Source organism: Odocoileus virginianus, chromosome 22 (assembly GCF_023699985.2).
Source record: "Odocoileus virginianus isolate 20LAN1187 ecotype Illinois chromosome 22, Ovbor_1.2, whole genome shotgun sequence".
In the NCBI taxonomy this organism is placed as follows: domain Eukaryota; kingdom Metazoa; phylum Chordata; class Mammalia; order Artiodactyla; family Cervidae; genus Odocoileus; species Odocoileus virginianus.
This window is the reverse complement of record NC_069695.1, coordinates 23,252,055-23,276,131: the sequence shown is the minus strand read 5'-3', so window position 1 is coordinate 23,276,131 and position 24,077 is coordinate 23,252,055. Positions and strand designations below refer to the sequence as shown.

Below are 24,077 nucleotides of genomic sequence, written 5' to 3'. Positions count from 1 at the left end.
TGATATGATCATTATGCCTTGATGGAAAATTGACTGACCTATGAGCAGACGCAACAAACTTAAAACACAATAAATATAAGAATCTTCAGCTGAAATAAAAACAGTGTCAAATATGAGGCTTATCTCAAAGGTCCAAGCCAAGTGGTTCATAAAAGACTAATGTGAGATTTAGAATTTAAAAATTATTGGGGCTAGAGTTTACTTCTTTTCTTCTACCTGTTTCCTGAGGTGAAAAGCAAAAGAGAGTAAGGAGGAAGAAAAGCAATGGATCTGGATAATCTTCAAAGAAGAGAAACTTCATACTAATGATGAGAATTAGCAATATAAAAGAGTAAGACTGCTACAGTCCATTTTTAAAACTCTGTATGGTTTCTGTATTAACTTGATTCAAGAGAGAATCAAAGTTCATGCTGTCACTATCACAAAAAAATAATATCTCTTACACATAAATTACCTTTCTAGTTTTTCTAGCAATCAGATCTTTCAATTGCATGGGAGATGTGGGGCATATGCACTGCCAAGTGGATCAATTTATTTTAAAATCAATTCCCCCATAGTCTTTGGAATCTGCATAATCTATATAAAAATTTAGACAAATTGCTACTGGAGTCCACAAAGACTCTAGAATATTTTAAGTTTTAAAAAAATTTCCCACTAAGTCTTTTAAAAATTTTATTTATTTTTATAATATTTTTTTGGCTGTGCCACATGGCTTGTGGGTACTAATTCCCTGACCAGGGATTGAACCTGGGCCCTCAGCAGTGAGCATGTAGAGCCCTAACGACTGGACTGCCAGGGAATTCCCCCCACTATATTTTAATGCTACTAAAATCATTCACCTTAAGTAAGAAATGTTAGATGAATATTAACTTTTCCACAATAGAGTAATGAACATATAAAAATCTCATTGGGTCTAAGAGAAAACTTTTACCATTTTGTGGCACTACACTTTTACTTGGAGTAGTGGTTAATAAAAAATTTTTAAACAAAGTCCCATGTCTATAAGGGTATTTAATAAATATGAGAGAATGGCAGAATAATTACCATTTAAAGAGCAAGTATGTGCCAGGCACTGTGCTGTTGGGTACCTTATAAACATCACCCCTTTGATCATTATAACCCTGCAAGGTAGGCATTACTGGTTTCTTTATATGCCAACAAATGAGGAATCTGAGACTTCAAGAATATAAGTAGCTTGCTCAAGTTCTTAAAGTGCTGAGTAGCAAATCTGGGATTTAAATCCAGTTTTAATTCCAAAGCCTTTGGTTTCATATTCCTGATTACAAAGGGTTATAAAATCTATTATTCTGATGGTCTTTTCTGTGTCCTTTCCATGACATTCTGAGAGGATTCCTCTAGTCATGAAGAAAAGGCATTAAGCAAAATGGCATTATAAGAGATTTTTCTATGTTTGTAGTCAGAACCACATATGCACTGTTCCACTTGATAAAACTTTGATGCTTTTAAAGTGCTGAAAAGGTTTCCAACAACAAAAAGGTGTTCTTCCAGAACCAACTAGGTTCTTAGCTCTGTGATGGAAAAGACTGTGTCTTATCATTCTTGTGCCCACATATCATAGCCTAATGTGATTTTTTGGAACAAATACCGTTGAATGAATGAATGAACCAAAGAATACCTGGATCTTCTTTGCTAATTTAGTCCAGTGTACAAACTTTACCATTAGGTGTCTATATTAAATCTGCTCAATATCACTAAAAGAAGAAAATGGATATTTTAAACAATTAAAGCCCATGAAAATGAAAATTATCACTTCTTTTTCTATGAATTAAGAGTGGGCTTTGAACTGTAGTTTAAGGAAACTTTACAAAGCATGTGCAGGATCACTTTCTGACTCAAGATACTGACCTATGTACTTCTAGACTTCACACAGCAAAGGAAACCATACACAAAATGAAAAGACAACCTATGGAATGGGAGAAAATATTTGCAAATGATATCACCACAAATGGGTTAGTATGACAAAACACACAAACAGCTCATACAACTCAGTATCGAAAAACAAACCACTCAATCAAAAAGTGGGCAGAAAACCCAAATAGACATTTTTGCATACAGACATACAGATGGCTAATAGGCACATGAAGAGATGCTCAACACTGATGATTATTAGAGAAATGCAAGTCAAGACAACAATGATATCATTTCACACTTGTTAGAATGGCTATCATCAGAAAGTCTACAAATAACCAATGCTGGAAAGCATGTGAAGAGAAGCAAACCTTTGTACTCTTTTGATGGAAATGTAAATTGGAGCAGTCATTATGGACAAGAATAATAGGGGTTCCTTAAAAAACTAAAACTAGAACTGCTATATAATCCAGTAACTCCAGTGCTGGGTATAAAGCCAAAGAAAATGAAAACACTAAACTGAAAAGATACATGCACCTCAAGTTCATAGCAATGTTGTTTACAACAGTTGAGATATGGAAGCAACATAAGTGTCCATCAACAGACAAATGGATAAAGAATATGTGGTATGTATATATATGTATATATAATACATCATATATATATATCCTGTGGATATAAATATATATGTGATATATATATAATATACAAAAGAGTTCCATTCCAAGAGTGTGTTCATAAGTCCAACTTATTCATAAGCCCAACAGGGTTAGCCTAGGTACCCAACTAACACAGTTGGCTATATGGTACTATACCATAATAGGTTTATAATACTTTTCACACAAATAATACATGAAAGACAAACAGAAAAAATAAAGAAAACATTTTTAATCCTATAGTACAATATCTTTTAAAAGTACAATAGTACTGTATTGATACTGTACTATTGCACTGTATTATGTATAATACTGTATGTATTGCTGGCATACAGGGCCTGGCATCCAGTGAACAGGCAAGAAGAGTTACTGACTAGAGGAGGGAGAAGAGGTGGGAGATGGTGGAGCTGGAGGACTGTCAGCAATAGGAGACGGAGGGCAAGCGGCAATTCACTCACACCTTACATGACTGGACGCGCAGATATACATTCACGTCTTTGAAAGTCTGCAACTTGAAGGTTCATGTGTAGTGGCCTTAATATATAGATATACATACACACATGTATACACACAGACACATGCACACACAATGGAAGATTACTCAGTCATAAAAAGAATGAAATTCTGCCATCTGTAACAACATCGATGACCTCAGAGGGTATTATGCTTAGTGAAATGGGTCAGATAGAAAGAAAAAAACTGTATGATATCACTTACTATGAATCCAAAAATAATACAAATGAATGATACAGCAAAACAAACAGACTCACAGGTATAGAAACCTAGTGCTTATCAGTGGGTAAAGGGAAGGAGGGGGCACGATAGGTGTAAGGGATTAACAGATACAAACTGCTAATATAAACTAGGTAACCAACATGGATATATATTTCAGCACAAGGAATTATACCCATTATCCTGTAATAATTTTCAATGGAGTACAGTCTGTAAAAATACTGAATCACTTGAATCAATGATAATTCATGCCATTCATTTAAAACTAATATAATATTGAAAATGAACTATAATTCAACTTTAAAAATAATAATTAAAAAGTAAATCCACTCTTTTGCCATTTTCCATGATGTAGGGAAGCTATGTTGTGAAAAATGGGCCAGATTTAAAGTAACACTAGAAAGTAAAAAAATTCTGATAAAAGTTACACATTTTACATCATAGATATATTGCTATATATCTTGATTGAACTAATGCTAAATATAAAATGAGAACCACATCAATAAAGTATAATTAGAAATAATGGATGGTATAGAATAGCTATCAATAACTTACAAAATGGATAATCCACAGTTGAATAATTGAGAGTTGATTTTATATCAGGTCCAGGCCAATGACTCTATAGAGAGTGAATCCTATTTTATTTCACAAAATAATTATTTTTGATAAATTGCATGGCATTATTTAATGCCTGGTTTTAAAAATCTCTTCATTAAGATGAATATTTTGAGAGTTAGTAAAAAAGTGAAAGCTAACTTGTGAGAAGTTACTAGATGATAGCCTATTAAAATGCAGAGATGTTACTTTGCCTACAAAGGTCCACACAGTCAAAGCTGTGGTTTTTCCAGTAGTCATGTACAGATGTGAAAGTTGGACCATAAAGAGGGCTGATCACTGAAGAATTGATGCTTTTGAACTGTGGTGCTGGAGAAGACTCTTGAGAGTCCCTTGGACTGCAAGCAGATCCAACCAGTCAATCTGAATGGAAATCAACCCTGAATATTCATTGGAAGGACTGATGCTCAAGCTGAAGCTCCAATACTTTGGCCATCTGATGCGAAGAGCCAACTCATTAGAAAAGACCCTGATGCTGGGAAAGATTGAAGGCAGGAGGAGAAGAGGATGAGATGTTTGGATGACAGAGAATGAGATGGTTGGATGGCATCACTAACTCAATGGACAAGAGTTTGAGCAAACTCCAGGAGGTGGTGAAGGACAGGGAAGCTTAGCATGCTTGAGGCCATGAGGCTGCAGAGTTGGACACGACTGAGCGACTGAACAACAACTAATGAAAAAATGTTTCTTACTTAAACTAAACTATATAACCCCCAGCTAATTCTGTGATTTTTAAAAACTCTGTGATAAAATAAACTCATATTTTAATTCCTTTATCTCAGAAGGAACTTTGCAGGTATGAAATACTCACCTAAAAGTGCATTTTTCCCATGATCATCTGGTAGGAATCGCTTGTCTACAGCGCACACTAGGATGTGTTCAGGAAGGTTGGGAGACTTGGCCCCCACCAGGAGGAATCCTGCTGGGATGTCAATCTGTTCCATACACAGAGATACCAAACGCAAATCCTTTCCTGCTTGACAAAAACCTAGAAACCAGTAAAAAAAAAAAAAAAGAAGAAGAAGAAAAAGGACACAGTGGAATGTTTAGAGAGGTTATAACTCCGCATCACCCATCTGGAGACTAGATTTGCCTGTGGGAATCACTACTAAGGACTAAATTTAAAGTTCATAGACTACCTCTCTAACACACATCTACCACATGTGCTCCTCTGAGCAGAGCTAAAAAGATGCTCATGCTCAGTTGCTTCCGTGTCCAAATCTTTTCAACCCCATGGTCTGCAGCCCGCCGGGTTCCTCTGTCCATGGGATTTCCCAGGAAAGATTACTGGAGTGGGTTGCCATTCCCTGCTCCAGGGGATCTTCCCGATCCAGGGATCGAACCCGTGTCTCTGGCATTGCAGGCAGATTCTTTACCCACTGAGCCATTCGGGAAGCCCAGAAAGGTACTAAAAGGAGACATTTCCAACTGTTTTAGCAAACACTGATGACTTCATATTTTCTGATCCACAGGAAATGATAAATACACAGGAAACTGACAAACATACATAATTTTATGTGCACATAATACAGTATTCTTAGTTTCAATGCAAATTCACTTCTCTAAATCAGATTGATCATAGAACACAGATGTTTTCTGTTTCACAGAGGAAGAGACTGAAGCTCAGGGTTTAGTGAATCATAAATGAATGGGTTAGAACCAGAACTCAGAACTGTTTAGATTATTTTCACTAGATGAGACATCATAAGAAATGGCAAAACCTTACATAACAACTTTGTAACCATAAATGATTACCTTAATTCATTAGTTCATCATTTATTAAAAATGATCTGTGGATTTCCCTGGTGGTCCAGTGGTTAGGAATCTGCCTGCCAATGCAGGGGACGTGGTTACAATCCCTGGTCTGGGAAGATTCCACATGCCACAGAGCAACTAGGCCTGTGTGCCACAACTACTGAGCCCATGAGCTACAACTACTGAAGCGCATGCAACTAGAGTCTGTTCTCCACAAAGAGAGACACTACTATGATGAGAAGCCTGCCCAATATAGGGAAGAGCAGCCCGCTCTTACCGCACCTAGAGAAAGCCTGCACACAGCAACATAGACCCAGCACAGACAAAAATAAAGAAATAAAACTAAAATAAAATGATTTGCAACAAGTGCTGTCCTTGGCCTGGGGATAGAGCTGAACAGAATGTGTCATCCTCTAAGAACTCACTTGTAGTCAACTGCAAGGATGTATAAGGAACTGGCAATTACAAAACAATGTAACAGAGGACAGCTATTCCTTGCTACAAAGCTCCCATCTCCACCTCTTCTGGGAAATGATCCTCCCAACACTCTGGTTATGGGATTCCCCTGGACAGCTGTGGTATTCCAGACTGAGCTGGAGCTGGCACCTGGTCCAAGCTGGGCCCCTGGAACATCCCACCTTTCTGGCCATAGTTGGGCACCTGTCAGAAAACTGGACAATGGAGGATGGATGGCTAATTCTCACACACAACCCTGGGGAGAGCGCCATCATCATCGCCCAAAATATAGTGGGCCAGAACCATGCTAGGCTCTCCCAGAATCAATGCATATTATGATATTAGCCAAATGCCAACAAAAATTGAATGCCATCAGTGAGTATATGAGAAATAAATGAAAACAACAACCAAATATGATATGAAGCTATGGTGCACAGGAAATCTATTGTATGGTTTGGATCATAAAACCTCAAAAGCAGACATGATAAAATTAGAAAAAAGTCAGGAAATCAAAGGCTAGAATGATAAAGACAATGGGGTTCAAGCATTTCAAGCTTATAGATCCTCTTTTAAAACTAAAAACTCAAATGTAACTTCCAGTGTTCACAATATGAGAAAAATAATATCAAATGTTATTGTGAGTTCTTTAACAATTTGAATGAATTTTTATTTTATTATTCACAATATCATTTGTATTTATTTGAATAAGGTGGCTCAGATGGTAAAGTGTATGCCTGCAATGCGGGAGACCCAGGTTCGATCCCTAGGTTGGGAAGATCCCCTGAAGAAGGAAATGGCAACCCACTCCAGTACTCTTGCCTAGAAAATTCCATGGATGGAGGAGCCTGATGGGCTACAGTCCATGGGGTCGCAAAGAGTCGGACACGACTGAGCAACTTCACTTTCACTTTTATATATGGGGTCATATTATTTATTCAGTTTACAAATATATTTTGGAGCCTATAGATGCATAGAACCCTTTAAAGAATCTGCTGTCTCCACCTCCATTAAGGGATAAAACTCAGGTTTGAAAGTTGGGAGCTGATGATACGATATGAAAGGCAGTTAAAATTTATGGAGCACTTAACATAAGCCAGGTGGCGTGTTAAGCACTGCAGAGACTTTATTATTTAATCCTCTCAACAATTCTAGCTAGGTATGACTATATCCCTTTCATACATGGAGAAATTGAGTCTCAGAAAGGTGAGAGTGTTTGTCCAAGCTTACATAATGAGTCCCATAATGTCCAGTGATGTGAGACGTGGAAAGTTTGTTATGTGAGATCAGGGCTTCCCAGGTGGTGCTAGTGGTAAGGAGCCTGCCTACCAATGCGGGAGACACAGAAGACGTGCGTTCGATCCCTGGGTTGGTAAGATCCCCTGGAGGAGGAATGAGTCCCATAATGTCCCGTGATGTGAGACATGGAAAGATTGCTACATAAAAACAGGCATAAAATGTATTAGTCAACTTGGGGGGAAAAAAGCACTAAGAATAGTTCTACTCCAGAGCCAAAACCGTGAGGGGTTAACACAAACATCTTTACCAAATTCTAAAATCCGAACCCTAGGAGGCTAAAAAAAGAGACTTCCTGGAGGTCAGGTTAAGTTAGAACACTGCGTTTCTGTTGCTGAAGACACTGGTTCAGTCCCTGGTGGGGGAACTACGAACCCACATGCTGTGCAGCCAAAAAAAAGTCCTATAAGGAGCAGTAATTTTTTAAATCAAAGAAATTATTAATTCGTGTATAGACAGCAAATCTATCCCTAGTAGGTAGCACCATTATTACAACTTTCTTCAAAGGGCAAAACATAAACACCTTCCCAAAGGATGTAGATAATTCAGTGATGAGAGGTTTACGATTACTGATTGATGGAAACAGGTTGCTTGAGGAGATTTCTCTGTCACTAAGAAATAGTACTACAAACTTTCTGAACTTTCAGTCACTCCATATTAGAAAGAATACAGAAGTCAGTACAAATCTGTACCAATTTGCAAATTATTAAAAAGCAGAGACATCACTTTGCTGACAAAGGTCCATATACTCAAAGCTAAGGTTTTCCAGTAGTCATGTATGGATGTGAGAATTAGACTATAAAGAAGGCTGAGTGCCAAAGAATTGACACTTTCAAACTGGTGCTAGAGAAGACTTTTGAGAGTCACTTGGACAGCAAGGAGATCAAACCAGTCAATCCTAAAGGAAATCAATCTTGAATATTTCTTGGAAGAACTGATGCTGAAGCTAAAGCTCCAATAACTTTGTCTACCTGATGCGAGGAGCCAACTCACTGGAAAAGACCCTGATGCTGGGAAAGGTTGAAGGCAAAAGGAGAAAGGGGTAGCAGAGGATGAGATGATTAGATAGCATCAAACTCCAGGAGATAGTGGAGGACAGGGAAGCCTGGAGCGTTGCAGTCAGAGTCGGGCATGACTTAGCGACTGAACAACAAAACTTTTAGGACATCAGAGCTATCTGGAATCTCAAGGTCATCTGATACAGGATTTTCCAAAGGGGAGTTATCAAAGTCCTAGAGATTCATAAAGGTTCTCCATGATATTGGAGAACTATGCTGCTGCTGCTAAGTCACTTCACTTGTGTCCGACTCTGTGCGACCCCATAGACAGCAGCCCACCAGGTTCCTCTGTCCCTGGGATTCTCCAAGCAAGAATACTGGAGTGCGTTGCCATTTCCTTCCCCAACTGGAGAACTATACATGAAACTAAAATAGATAACATTACCAATTTCTAAAAACTAATAATTATTCTAATATTCTACCTTTAAAGCATATGTTCTAAGGACATTCTATGCTATACATGTAGGGATAGTGGAAATAAGTTGAGCGAACTCAGCACTCACTTGATTGAAGCCCATATCAATGTGTGGCTTTGATTATCACACATTTTAAGACTGATTTTTATTATCAGTCACATACATTGATATGTTGCTTAATTTATACCCATAATAGGCTAGTGGTTAATAATGGGAAGCTTAGGGAACATAGATTGTGTTTGATGGACACAGTCATTTTACAAACATGCCTAAGGTGCTCTTTGCTAGATATGAAAGTTAGAGTCAACCTCACCCTCACTGATCAAATTATAAAATTATATAAAATGCACCAATATGCTTCTAGGGCACCAAAAAAAAAAGCAATGTTGAGGTAAAATTTTAGTTATTATAATCCAATTTGGGGCTTCCCTGGTGGCTCAGTGGTAAAGAATCTCTCTGCCAACACAGGAGATTAGGGTTCAATCCCTTGGTCGAGAAGATCCCCTGGAGAAGGAAATGACAACCCACTTCAGGATTCTTGCCTGGGAAATCCCATGGACAGAGGAACCTGGCAGGCTACAGTCCCTGGCGTTGCAAAGAGTCAGACAAGACTTGGTAACTAAACAACAACAACAATCCAATTTGGCCTTTTGTGTAAGAGAGAAAAGCCTATTTCTTTCAGCAGCATATTATTTGCAGACAAATTCTGCAAAGAGCAGTCTGAAACTTTTTCATCACGTGGAGCAAAAATTATAAAAATAAATTAGTACATCCTGGTAGCTTAACTGGTAAAGAATCCGCCTGCAATGCAGGAGACCCTGGTTCAATTCCTGGGTCAGAAGATCCGCTGGAGAAGGGATTGAGAGTCCACTCCAGTATTCTTGGGCTTCCCTGGTGGCTGAGATGGTAAAGAATCTGCCCACAATGCGGGAGGCCTGGGTTCAATCCCTGAGTTGGGAAGATCCCCCGGAGAAGGGAATGGCTACTCACTCCAGTATTCTGGCCTGGAGAATCCAATGGACAGAGAGCCTGGCAGGCTACAGTCCATGGGGTCCCAAAGACTTGGACATGACTGAGTGAATTTCACTTTTAATCCTAAAATGTAAAAATTCAAAAATTTGGGTAATAAAAGTGGATCCTGCGGTTTTTTGATGCTGGGAAACATATACATACACTTGGCTTCCCTCCTCTGCCACTCCTCCACCTGTCAAAAAAAGCTTTAACATTTTATTTTTGAATTTGTCAACAAAATATGCTTTTCCTCACACAATCAATTCAAAGTAAATTAAATAGCAATTGCTACGTGCTCAGTCATGTCCAACTATTTATAAACCCATGGACTATAGCCCACCAGGTTCCTCTGTCCACAGAATTTTCCAGGCAAGAATACTGGAGCATGTTACCATTTTCTCCTCCAGGGGGATTGTCCCAACCCAGGGGTCAAACACACATCTCCTGTTTTGTGCACTGCAGGCAGATTCTTTACCTGCTAAGCCATCAGGAAAGCCCCAAACAGCAACTAACAGATAAAGTGTAGACAATTTTTTCTCATGCATGAATAATATCAAAGAGTAATTAGTACAGTGATCTAAAATAAGTATTTTCTACTTAAAATTGATTCTTTATCACATGTGATAAAGAATTAGTACATACAGTGAAAGAATTAGTTTTTAAATTCCTAAGGGATCCAAAAATTATATACTACTATAAGAGAAATTTGTGAGTCACAGATTGGGTTAACACTAATCTATCCCTATCCCTTTAGTTTCTACATGAGGAAACTGGGACCCGTTAAGGTTAAGAAAACAGTCCAAGGTCAAATACCCAGAAACCCAAAAAGTTGGGACCCTGGTCTCTTGGCTCCAGGTTAGAGAGTTAACGTCACTCTGACCACAGAATAACGGTCACTCTGACCACAAGACTGCCCCTGGTCTGACACAGGACACTCTCCCACGGCTTCTCTGTTGCCTATCTTTGCTAAGTCTCATCACCTAGCTTTCTAGACTGAATCCTGGGAGCGCTTGTCAGAGCAGTCCCTGTCAGCCATGGGCTCTGTCAGCGTCCACTTATCTCACACCTACTGCAAGTGAATGTGTTAATCGCTCAGTCATGTCCAACTCTTTGGGACACCACGGACTGTTGCCCACTCTGCTCTTCTTAGCCATTCCCCTTTTCAGGGAATCTTCCCCACTCAGGGATCAATCCAGGGGTCTCCCGCATTGCAGGCAGACTCTTTACTGTCTGAGCTACCAGGGAAGCCTTGGTAAATCCTCAAAATTCAGTTCTGCAAGCCACAAAGGTGTCCCTTTCTAATGAGCTTTCTCAAAGCAATACATTGCAGCCAAAGGGAGATTAAGGGGGGAAAGTACAATTTTAGTTTGGGGCTAAACAGGAATAGAGTAGAGAAGACACAGTTTGTGTGCAAAATATCCGAAGAAAGCAGGATTTGCTCTGGAAGAAAGATGATTTCAATGTGATGTCTGTTGTAAAAGGAAAACTACACAGTCCACTCAAAGTAAGAAGCACTAATAGCTTTCAGCACTTTAGCCTTTGAAGGTTTTCCCATTTATGACATGAGGACACCTAGAGGTGAAAAGTTATAATTATTAAACAATAACTGGATTCTAGGAGAAAAATTTTTCTCATAAAAGGAGGAAGCAAACTTCTTCCTCTTTAATTTTTTTTTTTTCCAAGAAGTGCCATGGGTTTCCTTGTTGGTCCAGTGGTTGCAGGGGACACCAGTTCGATCCCTGGCCAGGGAAGATCCCACGTGCTAAGGGGGAAGTAAGCCTGTGAGCCACAACTGCTGAACCCTCGGCCCCTAGAGTCCGTGATCCACAACAAGAGAAGTCACAGCGATGGGAAGCCCATGCACCACAACTACAGACTAGGTCCTGCTCACCACAGTAAAGTCCACATGAAGCAACAAGGACTCAGCACGGCCAAAAATTAAAATAATAAATAAAAATTTAAAATAAACAGCTGCTTGTTATAGTGAAAAGAGAAAATTTCCTATTTTGTGTTAAAAAAAAAAACAACTCATAATGATGGCAGCATATAAAAGGGGCACAAGAACCAACTGAAATTGCTACCAAGGGCTAAAACTGGAAAAAGTTAAACAAGAAAATAAAATATTATTGGATTATAACCCCCAAATAAAATAAATATTCATGAATGAATATAAACAAATGACTGTGTAAATTAATAAACGAGGGGAAAGGGACAAACTTCCATGCAGTAGAATTCCAAATAATTGCTGTAGTTACTCTGCCCTCAAGGATGTGGAGTGTAACTCCCCATTCCTTAAAAAGTGTAGGCTGAGTGTAGGGACTTTCTTCAACAGTATGGGGGAAGGGTGCAGCAGTGATGGGATACTCATGGGAAATGGAGATAACACTATCTCAGCCAGGTGATCAAAGTCAACATCACCACCCAAAAATCATCTGCAAGTATGTGCCCTTGATACAGTAAGATGAAAATGACACTTTATCTCTGTGATCTTCCTCCACCAAACCCATATATAACCCCAGTCTCATCAAGAGAAAAACATCAAATTCCAATAGAAGGTCTAGAATACACCTGACCTATAATCTCTGAAACTATCAGAATCATCAAAAACAAAGGAAGTCTGAGGAACTGTCACAGCCAAGAGGAGCCTAAGGAGACACAATAGCCACATCTAATGTACTAATAGTACCCCAGACTGGTTCTATTGATCAACCTAGATAGCATATTAAAAAGCAGAGACAAAAAAAAAAAAAGCAGAGACGTCACTTTGCCAACAAAGGTCCATCTAGTCAAAGCTATGGTTTTTCCAGATGTGAGAGTTGGACTATAAAGAAAGCTGAGCACCAAAGAATTGATGGTTTTGAACTGTGGTGTTGGAGAAGACTCTTGAGAGTCCCTGGGACTCTAAGGAGATCCTACCAGTCCATCCTCCATGAAATCAGTCTTGAATATTCATTGGAAGGACTGATGCTGAAGCTGAAACTCCAATACTTTAGCCACCTGATGTGGAGAACTGACTTATCGGAAAGACCCTGATGCTTGGAAAGATTGAAGGTGGGAGGAGAAGGGGACGACAGAGGATGAGATGGTTGGATGGCATCACTGACTCAGTGGACATGAGTTTCAGTAAGCTCCAGGACTTGGTGATGTTCAGGGAAGCCTGGAGTGTGACAGTCCTTGGGGTCGCAAAGAGTGGGACATGACTGAGTGACTGAACTGAACTGAACTGAAGACCGGTTCTGGATATTCCCTGGCTGAAACGGTAAAGCATCTGCCTGTAATACAGGAGACCAGGGTTCGATCCCTGGGTTGGGAAGATCCCCTGGAGAAAGAAATGACTCCCCACTCCAGAATTTTTGCCTGAAGAATCCCATGGATGGAGGAACCTTGCAGGCTATGGTCCAGGGGGTTGCAAAGACTCAGACATGACTGAGTGACCACTTTCAGATGGGTTCTGGAATAGAAAGAGGACATCAGGTAGAAACCAAAGAACCCAAATAAACTATGGACTTTAGTCAGCACTAAAATTACTAATAATGTAGCATGTTCACAATAGAGCAAACTGTGGGGATATACAGAAACTCTGTACTGTTTTCTCAATTTTTCTGTAAATCTAAAACTGTCCTTAAAAAAAAAAAAGTCTAATAAGGAACAGATCTGTGGTTGCTAAGGAGCGGAGGAGTAACATTGGGAGTTGGGGTTAGCAGGTGCAAACTGGCATGGAGAGAATGGATAAACAATAACCTACTGTCAAGGACAGGGAACTATATTCAATATCCTGTGATACATCATAATGGGAAAGAATACAAAAAAGAATGTGTATATATGTATAACTGGATCACTTTGCTCTACAGAAGAAAGTAATAATATTGTAAATGAACTATACTTAAATTCTTTTTAAGTTCACTTTTTAAATGTCCTATTTTGTCTTTTTGCCTTTCAGTTAATCACCAACATAAGACTATAGATAATTTAATTAAGAGGAAATAGGTGAGGAAAAGAAGGCAAGGGTGAGTCCAGGGAAAGAGTCAGGAAGAAACAAATCAATCCAAAGCCAGAAAAGGTTGCAAAATCAAAGAAAAGTTCCTGAGTTTACTTCATAGTTATTTTGAGAAGACACAAGAGTCTGGACTGTTTCCTACAAATCTTCACTCTTGGGATTCAGATCAGCTAATTATATACAAAATATATCATCAGGGACCCCAATTAAGAAAAATATATATTATGCAAAGAGCAATATTTAATTTAGCTTTTTCAAAAAAAGATTGAAAATAAGCTCTGTGCATCTGTAAAGAAGTAGCTAAAGAATCTACAAAATGTGATTCTATTTCAAGACTTATAGGATCCAAATATCTGGTGTAGCAGATAGCTCTATTCCTTCACTGTCTGAAATATGTCAGAATGCTAATATAATAAAATATTGTTGTTTTGTTCAACTATTTGTGACCCCATGAACTGCAGCACGCCAGGCTTCCCTGTCCTTTGACATCTCCTGGAATTTGCTCAAATTCATGTCCATTGAGTCGGTGATGCCATCCAACCACCTCATCCTCAATAAATCTCAATTAAAATGTCAAATAAAATGGAGAAACCTTAATATGCGCCTCTAGGGTAATTTTAAATTTCATCTGGACTAATCCTGAAAAAAAGATAGGATTTTTCTTTTAGAAGCCACTAGATGATCTGGGGGATAGTACCCTAAGCCTGATTGCTGTACACAAGGAAAGATACGGAATGGGGCACAAATACAACAATTTCTTGGACACACTTGCCCCTAAATAGTTTCATTTTCTGAAAGTAATACTGACATGCTGTCTTAAAACCAAGACTCTTGTAGCAAATGATTTTAATTTTAAAGGAGTCCCAGTACAGAGCACTTCTTTGTAAACCTCATCAGCATTTTCCTTAAGAAAACAGCCAAGGTTTTCACTTCACAGAACCAGGATTTGCATTCTCCAATTATCTCCAACTTGAAGGTTACAGAGTAATCTAAGTGGGGGAGGGGAAAGTTTACTGAAACAGCTGTAAACACAAACTCAAGTAATCAAAGCTGTATTTGGAGGCTTAAAATTTGGTGGCCCTTTACCCCTTTAGACAATCAACTGCTTCCCAGTGGGGTAGAAACCTACCAATAATTTACATAAGAAATTAGCAACCAAAATTTACATCTGAATGGCAAACCCCAGAAGCCCATCAGGTGTTAAGTATCTGCTTATCTAAATTGCCTCTAAAAATAGCTTTACCTTCCTGTGAGTCTTAGGTAAATAGAAGATTTCCCAAGAAGGGAAGCTGACACAAGCCCAGATACTATATTGCCCTATTCCACTGTCAATTTCATTAGGAAAATGTCAGGGCTGTTCTGCCTTTGAGTGAGAGGACTCTTAGAACTGCTTTAGAATGAACCACGCTGAAAGAGCTGTGGACAAACTATAAACTATCAAGAGCTTGTGCTCAGCCATGTCCGAACTCTACAGCTCCATGGACTGTAGCCCACCAGGTCCTCTGTCCAGGGAACTTTCCAGGCAAGAATACTGGAGTCAGTTACCATTTCCTTCTCCAGGGGATCTTCCCCACCCAGGGGTCAAAACCACGTCTCTTGCGTCTCCTGCATTGGCAGGTGGATTCTTTACCACAATCAGATTATGAACTAATTAGAATGGGATAGCCAGGAAGCAGGACCATATACCATTAATGGAGGGAAGAGGGTATAATTTGTTATGTGACCAAAAACATGAAATACTGAAAATGTTTAAGTAGGATTTACTTTTTTAAAAGTGTGGTTAAAAGCCTTTGTAGAAGAGGAGGCTGACAAGATAAATAAAATGGGATGATAAAAACATGTTCATTTTCATCTTCTATTGATAACAAAATACTGGATGAATGTTCAAAATACATGAAAAAGGTAAATATTAAAACACATGATATCTCTGTTGTTGTTTTGAGAGTGGAACAAAAAGAAGTAGAAAGAGATCACTTTGGAGCAGCATTCTTTCAGGAAGTTCGTGAGGCACTGAAAAAGTCCTGAGCTAGGCCTAGGCTTGTCTTTGCCACATACCATCTCAGAGAAGTCATTCAAAGGCTGTGTCTCTCAGTCTCTTGATCTATAAGATGGGGTGATAATGCTTGTCTTTCTTAATAGACACCTGCTATGAAGTCACAGGCAATAATGAGAGTGAAAGCATGATTACTCCTCATTCCTTTCTATGATTACTGGTTTCCAGACTTAAGCACCCAATCAATGATTAGAAACTAGCCAGACAATATTAAAGGAGCTGAAAAATAAAAAAGGAAACCCACCGTCTGTAGTGCAAGACCCTTCAGGAGCAGGTTTCTGTGAATAGGGAATTGGTGGGCTATTTGAATCTGACATGTCTTCATCATCTTCATCATCTTCCATTTCATTTACTGTGAGGTTGTTAGAAAAATCCAGGCTTCCATTTTGGGTGTATCGGTGTACCAAGTCTTTATCCAGATCCTCCACCTTGGGTTTTACATCTGGGAAAGCAAATAAATCATAGCTAATTTAATAAAAAGATGCACATGGGGGAGATAACCAGAAGAAAAATTCATAGTTCTGAAAAAATATCTGAGGGTGGGGCGACAGGCATTGGCTAACATTTAACCCACATATTTCAGAGATCCCCAGATCTAGAATTCCCACTTCTTTTAAAATTCCCATGCAGAAATGTGTGGGATTGAGAAACTTACCTGCAGAGGAGAAAGGATGCTGGTCAGGATCCAGGTACAGCTGGGAAAAAATTGGTCGTGGTACCACACTACTACATCTCAGAGAGGCTTCAATGGAGTTGTGGAGAGCTTCTTCAAATCGAGCAGATTTTAGCTGCCCAGCATATGAATTCCCCATGGTCTATACCACCCCCGCAAAGAAAAAGAAAAAGGAGAAAGTTGACATTAGTAGAGGGTTATATGTCTGCAACTACACATAGAGCTGATATAAACTATACCCACATATCCTGTTACAATAGAAACTATATGAACTATACATTTCTTGAGATAATTTATCAATTTATGTATTCTATCACTTTTGCTTCTTGTCTTCAGAGTCCCAAGGGGCTTTCAAAACGTCCCTTTAAGGGATCTTGTATCTAAGGATCAAACCATAATAAGTGCTTTAAGCAAAGTTTCTCCAACTAGTAAATCAAGATTAACCTGCCAATCATGAAGCCCAGCACAGTGACACGGGCTTCTCCCTTAAACTGGTGAGTGGTGGGCTGCCACAACCCAAAGGAACGCTATCAGTGGTTTCAGAGGAAATATCAAACTACTTCTCTCTCTACTAAGATTTTATTACCCTAGGAGGATTCTTCTCTGGAAAAGGAAAAAAAAAAAAAAAAGAAAGCTTTGTGATAATATATTTAATTGGTGAATTCCTAAAAGCAAGATTTGAGCCTTTTAAAATTCAAAGAACTCATTCATGCATTATTAGTATTTATTTGAAAAACAATGCTGTTTCTTTTGCTTAGTTTGAATCACAGTCTTATTTTGGACCTCAGGAAAACATAGAGTAAGAAGTTTTGATGCAATTGCCTTTACTTCTCATCGATAGCTACAAAAATTTCCATATATTGTAATAATAACTAAATTTATTGGGTGCTAATTATTAGCTATGCTAATGATTGGTCAAGGTCCCCAAGACCCTTTCTGGGTTCCATGAGGTCAAAAGTCTTTTCAAACTATTATTAGGATATTATTTGCCCTTTTCATTTATTTTCCATGTATAATGGGTTTATTGTTAATTTTTAAAATTAATAAGTATTTTGAAATTTTCTTAGTTTTAATTTCTAATAAGTATAACATATGTAAAAAAATTGTTTTTAAGAGTATAAAGAGGTAATGAGATGAAAAGTCTGAGAATTGTTGGGCTAGAGAGTATACCAGGCACTTCCTAAAAATTATTTTATCTAATCCTCAGTATTCTGAAGGAAATGGCAACCCATTCCAGTACTCTTGCCTGGAAAATTCCATGGATGGAGGAGCCTGGTAGGCTACAGTCCATGGGGTCGCAAAGAGTCAGACACAACTGAGCGACTTCACTTTCTTTCTTTCTATTGTTCCTTTTGGAGAAGGAAATGACAACCCACTCCAGTGTTCTTGGCTGGAGAATCCCATGGATGGAGGGGCCTGGTGGGCTACAGTCTATGGGGTTGCCAAGAGTTGGACATGACTAAGCAACTAACACACACACACATTTTGAAGTAGGGCTTCCCAGGTGATACTTGTGGTAAAGAATCCATCTGCCAATGTAGGAGATGCAAGATATGTGGGTTTGATCCCTGGGTTGGGAAGCTTCACGAGAGGAGGAAATGGAAATGCACTCCAGTATTCTTGCCTGGGAAATCCCATGGACAGAGGAGCCTGGTTAGAGCTACAGTCCATGGGGTCGCAAAGAGCTGGACATGACTGAGTGACTAAGCACACACATATATATATCAAAAAACTATATTGTATACCTAAAACTAATGCAATGTTATATATCAACTATATCTCAATAAAACTGGAAAAAATAAATTACTAGGTTTTTCTTATAAGTACATGTGCCAAAGTATACATATAATACTCAATTACAAGTTGTAAGTTGGAGAAAATCAACAAAACCTCTCTTCTCAAGTGAAATTTTCCTAAAATACCAAGGTTTCTTTTTTTAAGGCTTCAGGAGTAGTATTATGATATTCTTAAAGAATTTAGTTTACAAATTTTACAATTAAAACATGAAATTTTAATTTTATGTTTTCTATCTTCTGAAAGAATTTGAAGATAGGATTCAAACAGGAAGTACTAAATATATGAAACAGGTAGGTAATGAAAAACCAAGGTTTTGTTCAAACTTGTAAAACCCTAACAGAATAAGTATAAACACTCAATTTTTCTACAGCAATCTATTTTGCAACAGAACCACACACAGTCAAAACAGAGTGGAGGTTGAAAGAGAAACACACCATGTCACTAGTCCACGCGTCTAAAGAGAAACACACCATGTCACTAGTCCACACGTCTACAGAGAAACACACCATGTCACTAGTACATGTGTCTGAGTCAAAATCCAATGGCCATTTGACCTTTTGTCCTCACTGAAGGGAGAAAAATATGAGGAACTAGCATGGTTACTCAAGGGATTTCTTACTGCGGAAAACAATAGAATAACTTCAAAGGTGGACCTTTAGCCTTTCTCAAGAGCACCAAATGCCTGAAAATCTTGCCTCTTCTTAATCTATTACCTGCTCAACAAGTTATCTTCCTTTCATCATTGAAAACCTACATTCTCCAAGGGACCTTTTTAGTTGAATAAAGAAGTACTCAAATATACATGGAAGATTACATAATCTTAATCCCTTCAATTTATACATAGTTTAAGGAGTAATATGATAGATATAGCAAATAAATATTGTGCTGGTTAAACTATTAAATCAATATAAATAGGGGTGATCCAGTTTCACCATCATAGAAGATACACAGAATATAAGAGCATAACCCTGGGGAATGCTCAGATGAAGACAACAGTAAATTCCCATGAACAGCCTTGGGAGAGCAAAAAGAAGGGGCTGACTATTTCAGATGAAAACATAACCAGGCAGTTTTAAAAATGATAATGATAAGGTGAAGAATGACAAAACTGACCCCAAACTTCGGTGCTGAGTGTCAAGTTCTTCATTGACAGTTCAGTGCTACCCAAAGAAGGGCAGAGGTCAAAACAAGAAGAATTTTTGAGCAATGTAGTCTTAATATCTTGGAGAAGAAAATGGCAACCCACTCCAGTATTCTTGTCTGGAAAATTCCGTGGAGAGAGAAGCCTGATGGGCTAGAGTTCACGGGGTTGTAAAGACTCAGACACGACTGAGCAAATGAGTATTCTTAATATCATATGCTGTACATAATATTTAGGATCACTGATATCATTGGCCTTATCCACCTAGACTACTGAGTCTCTTCCTCCGAATCTCAAAGAGCCCCCAGGCATAACATCCCACTGAAAGTGAAGAAGTTGTAGTCACTTCAGTCATGTCCGACTCTTTGCAACCCCATGGACTGTAGCCCACCAGACTCCTCTGTCCATGGAATTCTCCAGGCAAGAATACTGGAGTGGGTAGCCATTCCCTTCTTCAGGGGATCTTTCCAACCCAGGAATCGAACCTGGGTCTCCCACACTGCAGGAAGATTCTTTACTGTCTGAGGCATCAGGGAAGCCCGACATCCCATTGAAAGTCAGTGTAAAGAAATCTAACTTCAGGTTAGAAAATGGAGAAACACTTTTTCAAACCAGTTGTTAAATGAAATACAACAAGAACAGACTGTGACTTCCATACAAAGGCACATATTTAATGTCTCTGACTGTCACTGTCTGGGAGACTGCGCTATATTGCTTTCCCGTGTTTCCTTTTATTGTTGTGAAATTACTCGGGGAAAACTATGGTAACTGTCTTGGCATAGCACCACAGACCTTTGAGATGCAAATAGGCACTCTTTGGGTAATCTCTAAAAAAGGTATGGTACCCTATAAAGCTCTTTCAGCACCATAATTAATTGCTGCAAATGCAAGTGGGATCAAGTGCAAACCACCAGGACAGTGTGGTTTGGTGTCTTTCTACTCCTCCTTTACCCCTTCTCTACAGAAGGACAGAGGCTTCCCAGGTCCGAAAGTGGTAAAGAATCTCCCTGTCTAGCAGGAGACACAGGTTCAATCCCTGGGTTGGGAAGATCCCCTGGAGAAGGAAATGGCAACCCACGCCAGTGTTCTTGCCTGGGAAATCCCATGGACAGAGGAGCCTGGTGGGCTACAGTCCATGGGGTCGCAGAGCTGGACATGACTGAAGTAACTAGCATGCCTGCACATCATTATTGTATCACAGGGAATGGTCACGGTGGTGGTCATGGTGGTGATGGTAGTAGCAGTAATTGTCATCACTCTCATTGTCAAGAAATCCGAAAGGAAACATTCTTTGTCAAACCACGATAATAATAGTAACAGGGGAGCTTAGTAACCACCAGGAAAATACAATTACTGCCTCCATTTTTAGGAGAACCAAGGTCTAGAGAAGTTCGGGAACTTGCCCAAGGTCATACTATGAGGAAATGGCCAAGACAGGAGTGGAATCTAATCAGTTCGTCTACAGCAGCAGATGTCTTAGGCTACCTAATCACGTATGCCATTCTGTAGTTAAAACACCTACAATAATAACCCAATTGGGAAAAATTCATATTATGTAAACACCTACTAAATTGTGAAGCCAAGCCAAAATAAATAAATAAAAATCAAGGAAAAAGAGCTTTGTTTGCTGATTTTTCCTTGTCTACCCATGTGCTCAGATGCTCATTCATGTCAGACTCTTTGAAACCTTGTAGACCACAGTCCACCAGGCTCCTCTGCCCAAGAAATCCTTCTGGCAACAATACTGGAATTGTGTGTGATTTCCTCCTCCAGAGAATCTTCCGAACCCAAGGATCTAACCCGAGTCTCTTACAGCTTCTGCATTGGTGGGTGGATTTTTTAAAAAATAGTGCATCTATGTATTCCGGGGCTGCAAAACAAGGCTGAAATGCGAGTTTTAACGTTGGATACCAGACAAACAGCCACAAAGACAAGCAATGATTTAAAAAATTGAAATAAAATAAAAACACCACCTCTCCTCTCAATGAAAAAACCCAGACCTCACTGTAATGTTTGATGAAAGATAGATATGAACAGAGAGTCAAGTACTTCACAAAGAATAACAGAATTGTCCTTGGTGTCTTTAGGAGTTTGGTTCTAGGACTCTGGTGGAGACTAGTATCCACGGATGCCTGAGTCCCTTACATAAAAAGACTAGTACAGCCTTCTGAACCAATGATCAAGTTTAGCATCACTTTTTTTAGTATCAAAAGTGAGGCAGTGAGACACTGTGGGCCTCCCCATGGGAAACAGCATGAAGCATACACAAACCACCTAGGACTTATTCCTGCCAAAGGGGGTAAGGAATGTAGGCAAACTCTAGAGCTAACTTCCATTTATGGGATGAAGAACTAAGTTAAATGAAACCACATGGAAACAAGCAGATTCAGAAAGAGGGACAAGGAGACAGAGCAGTGGCCGGGTTTCTGAAAGGAGCCAAGGTTATCTAGCTTGTAAGTGATGGAACCAGAATTCAAATTTAGGCTCAAAAGCCTGTTTTTTGCCCCTGCTAAACCAAAATATTTGAAGTAGAAAAAAATGTGAGTGAAAATGATACATTCTGTTTGTGTGTGTACTTGTTTTTGATTCAAATTCTTTTTAGGCACAATTCATTGACTGTGTGCCAGGCATAGTACTAAACAGACAGCTTCAAATAACTTATGAGATGTTACTTATCTTTTTCTCTAGAGATGTTGTCACCTACTTTCCAAAGTTTAACAATCATCCACCTAGCCAGACGGCATTTATAAAAGTCCTACTATTGAAGTAGTTAAGCACACAGTGTCTGGAGTCACATGGCCTTCATTCAAATCCTGTACCCATGACCCTGTATGATACTGGGCAAGTTACTTAATCTCTCATCTGTAAAATGGGGCAACACAATCAGTATCACAGACTTCTGTGAGAATACATAAGATTTTATGTTTTAATAGTGCCTGGCACAAAATAAATGTGCAGAAAATTTTAGAAGTGCTATGTAGTGTTTTCTTTTTTTTTTTTTGTAAGCTTGGTGCTACATTGAGGATACTAGGAAAAGTTGAGCTGTATCTCCTTGTATATTTTGGAGGCAGCGTTCTAGCAACAAATGACCAGCAATGTAAAAGTTCCAAAAACCGGTATTTGGTGATATATACAATTCACTTATTAAACTTGACAATCATATATACACATCATTACTGCCTCTTACAGCTATCAGATTCTTTGGCTTCGTATAAAAAATTCTTATTTAAGACATTCCTGTTTAATGCCTTGTTTACTGCCTCTTGTTTAAGGCATTACTGTTTTATGCCTGTTAACACACCCTTGCTCTGTTAAATATATTCGCTGATGAGAGAGATACTATGTGATTATTGGACCAAGAAATCAAACATGGTTCTTGCAAGTTCTCAAAGAGTCTATAACTCAAAACTAAAAACAAGCATATAGTTACAGGTTTCTTATGCTCTTTTCTCATTTTATGTATTCTTTTAAATTGATATTTGTTGCTCTAGTATCTGTTTTTCCCATTAAACTGCAACCACTTGGGGCAAAACATTGTGTTTACAACTGGAGTTGAATTTAAACAAAAAAAGAATACATTGAGCTTTTTTGTGTCTTACTCAATTATACAGTAAACAGGTTTGAAGAGATATTATGTCTTGTCAAGCACATTCCAAAAAAGGCACAAAATTTATGATGCATTCAAAACAAAAGTGTTCTATTTCATTTTTAGTCATTCTCCTTGCTGAAAATCTTTAGAAAATGCAAGCAAAAGACAAAATTTTGAGCCTCCTTTAATAGTTCTGTACATTTAAACCTGGGTGACTCTCCTTGGATAGTTTCTGAAGCCAAAAGCATTTTAGGTACTGAAATAAAAACCTAGCCCTAGTTACTTTATTTTCTAAGATTAACTGTTTTTAACTAATATACTTAGGGATATGTAATATGTCCTGAATTGCCATAGAAATGCTCATTGTTATATATGAACTAATTTCATAATGATTATATAAAAGCTGTCATAATTAAAAGATAAGGGACAATGCTATCTTTTCCCTTCTGACAGGGAGTTACATGTTACTACTGGAAATTTTTACTTTCTTCCTCGGAATACCAGAAATTCTTCTGTTAAATAAACACATCTCGTCAAGACCCTCTGGAACTAGTATAATTACCAGAGGCAATTGCTGTGTCAGATCAAAGAAACAAAACAATAATAGGCAACGTGTGACCTCTACCGTGTCACCAGAGACCAATTTTTCAACAGGCAGAAGAGTCAATAATCCAGCACAGAAAACATTAAATAACCAGAAATGCTTCCAAAGTGTGGCTTAGCACATCCATCAAGGCTGCCACATTCAGAGGGTTCAGAGTCTCTGTGGTTTCTGAGAACAAACTTCTGGGGATTTATCACAACAGTCATTAAAATCTGCATAAAGCACCAGAGGCAAAAACCAATTTCCCAAATGCAGAATAGAATTTCAAGAGATACTACAATAATTTTCCAAACATCATAGGATGCTTTAACCAGTAGAGTGTTAAGAACACAGATGATTCAATGATTTCCATATAACATTCA

At 38.6% G+C, this 24,077-nt stretch overlaps 1 protein-coding gene across 6 annotated transcripts in view; it reads right to left on the bottom strand.

The window, feature by feature from the left end:
• The window catches only part of GREB1L (GREB1 like retinoic acid receptor coactivator), a 246,567-nt gene that overhangs the window by 92,764 nt on the left and 129,726 nt on the right, over nt 1-24,077 (bottom strand). For all 6 annotated transcript variants that reach the window (XM_070452719.1, XM_070452722.1, XM_070452723.1 and 3 more), the window contains 3 exons: nt 16,567-16,726; nt 16,156-16,353; nt 4,684-4,860 (listed from right to left, as the gene is read on the bottom strand). In XM_070452719.1, coding sequence (XP_070308820.1) covers nt 4,684-4,860; nt 16,156-16,353; nt 16,567-16,723 — 532 coding nt within the window. In that variant the 5' untranslated portion in view covers nt 16,724-16,726. The remainder of the gene's footprint in view (nt 1-4,683; nt 4,861-16,155; nt 16,354-16,566; nt 16,727-24,077) is intronic.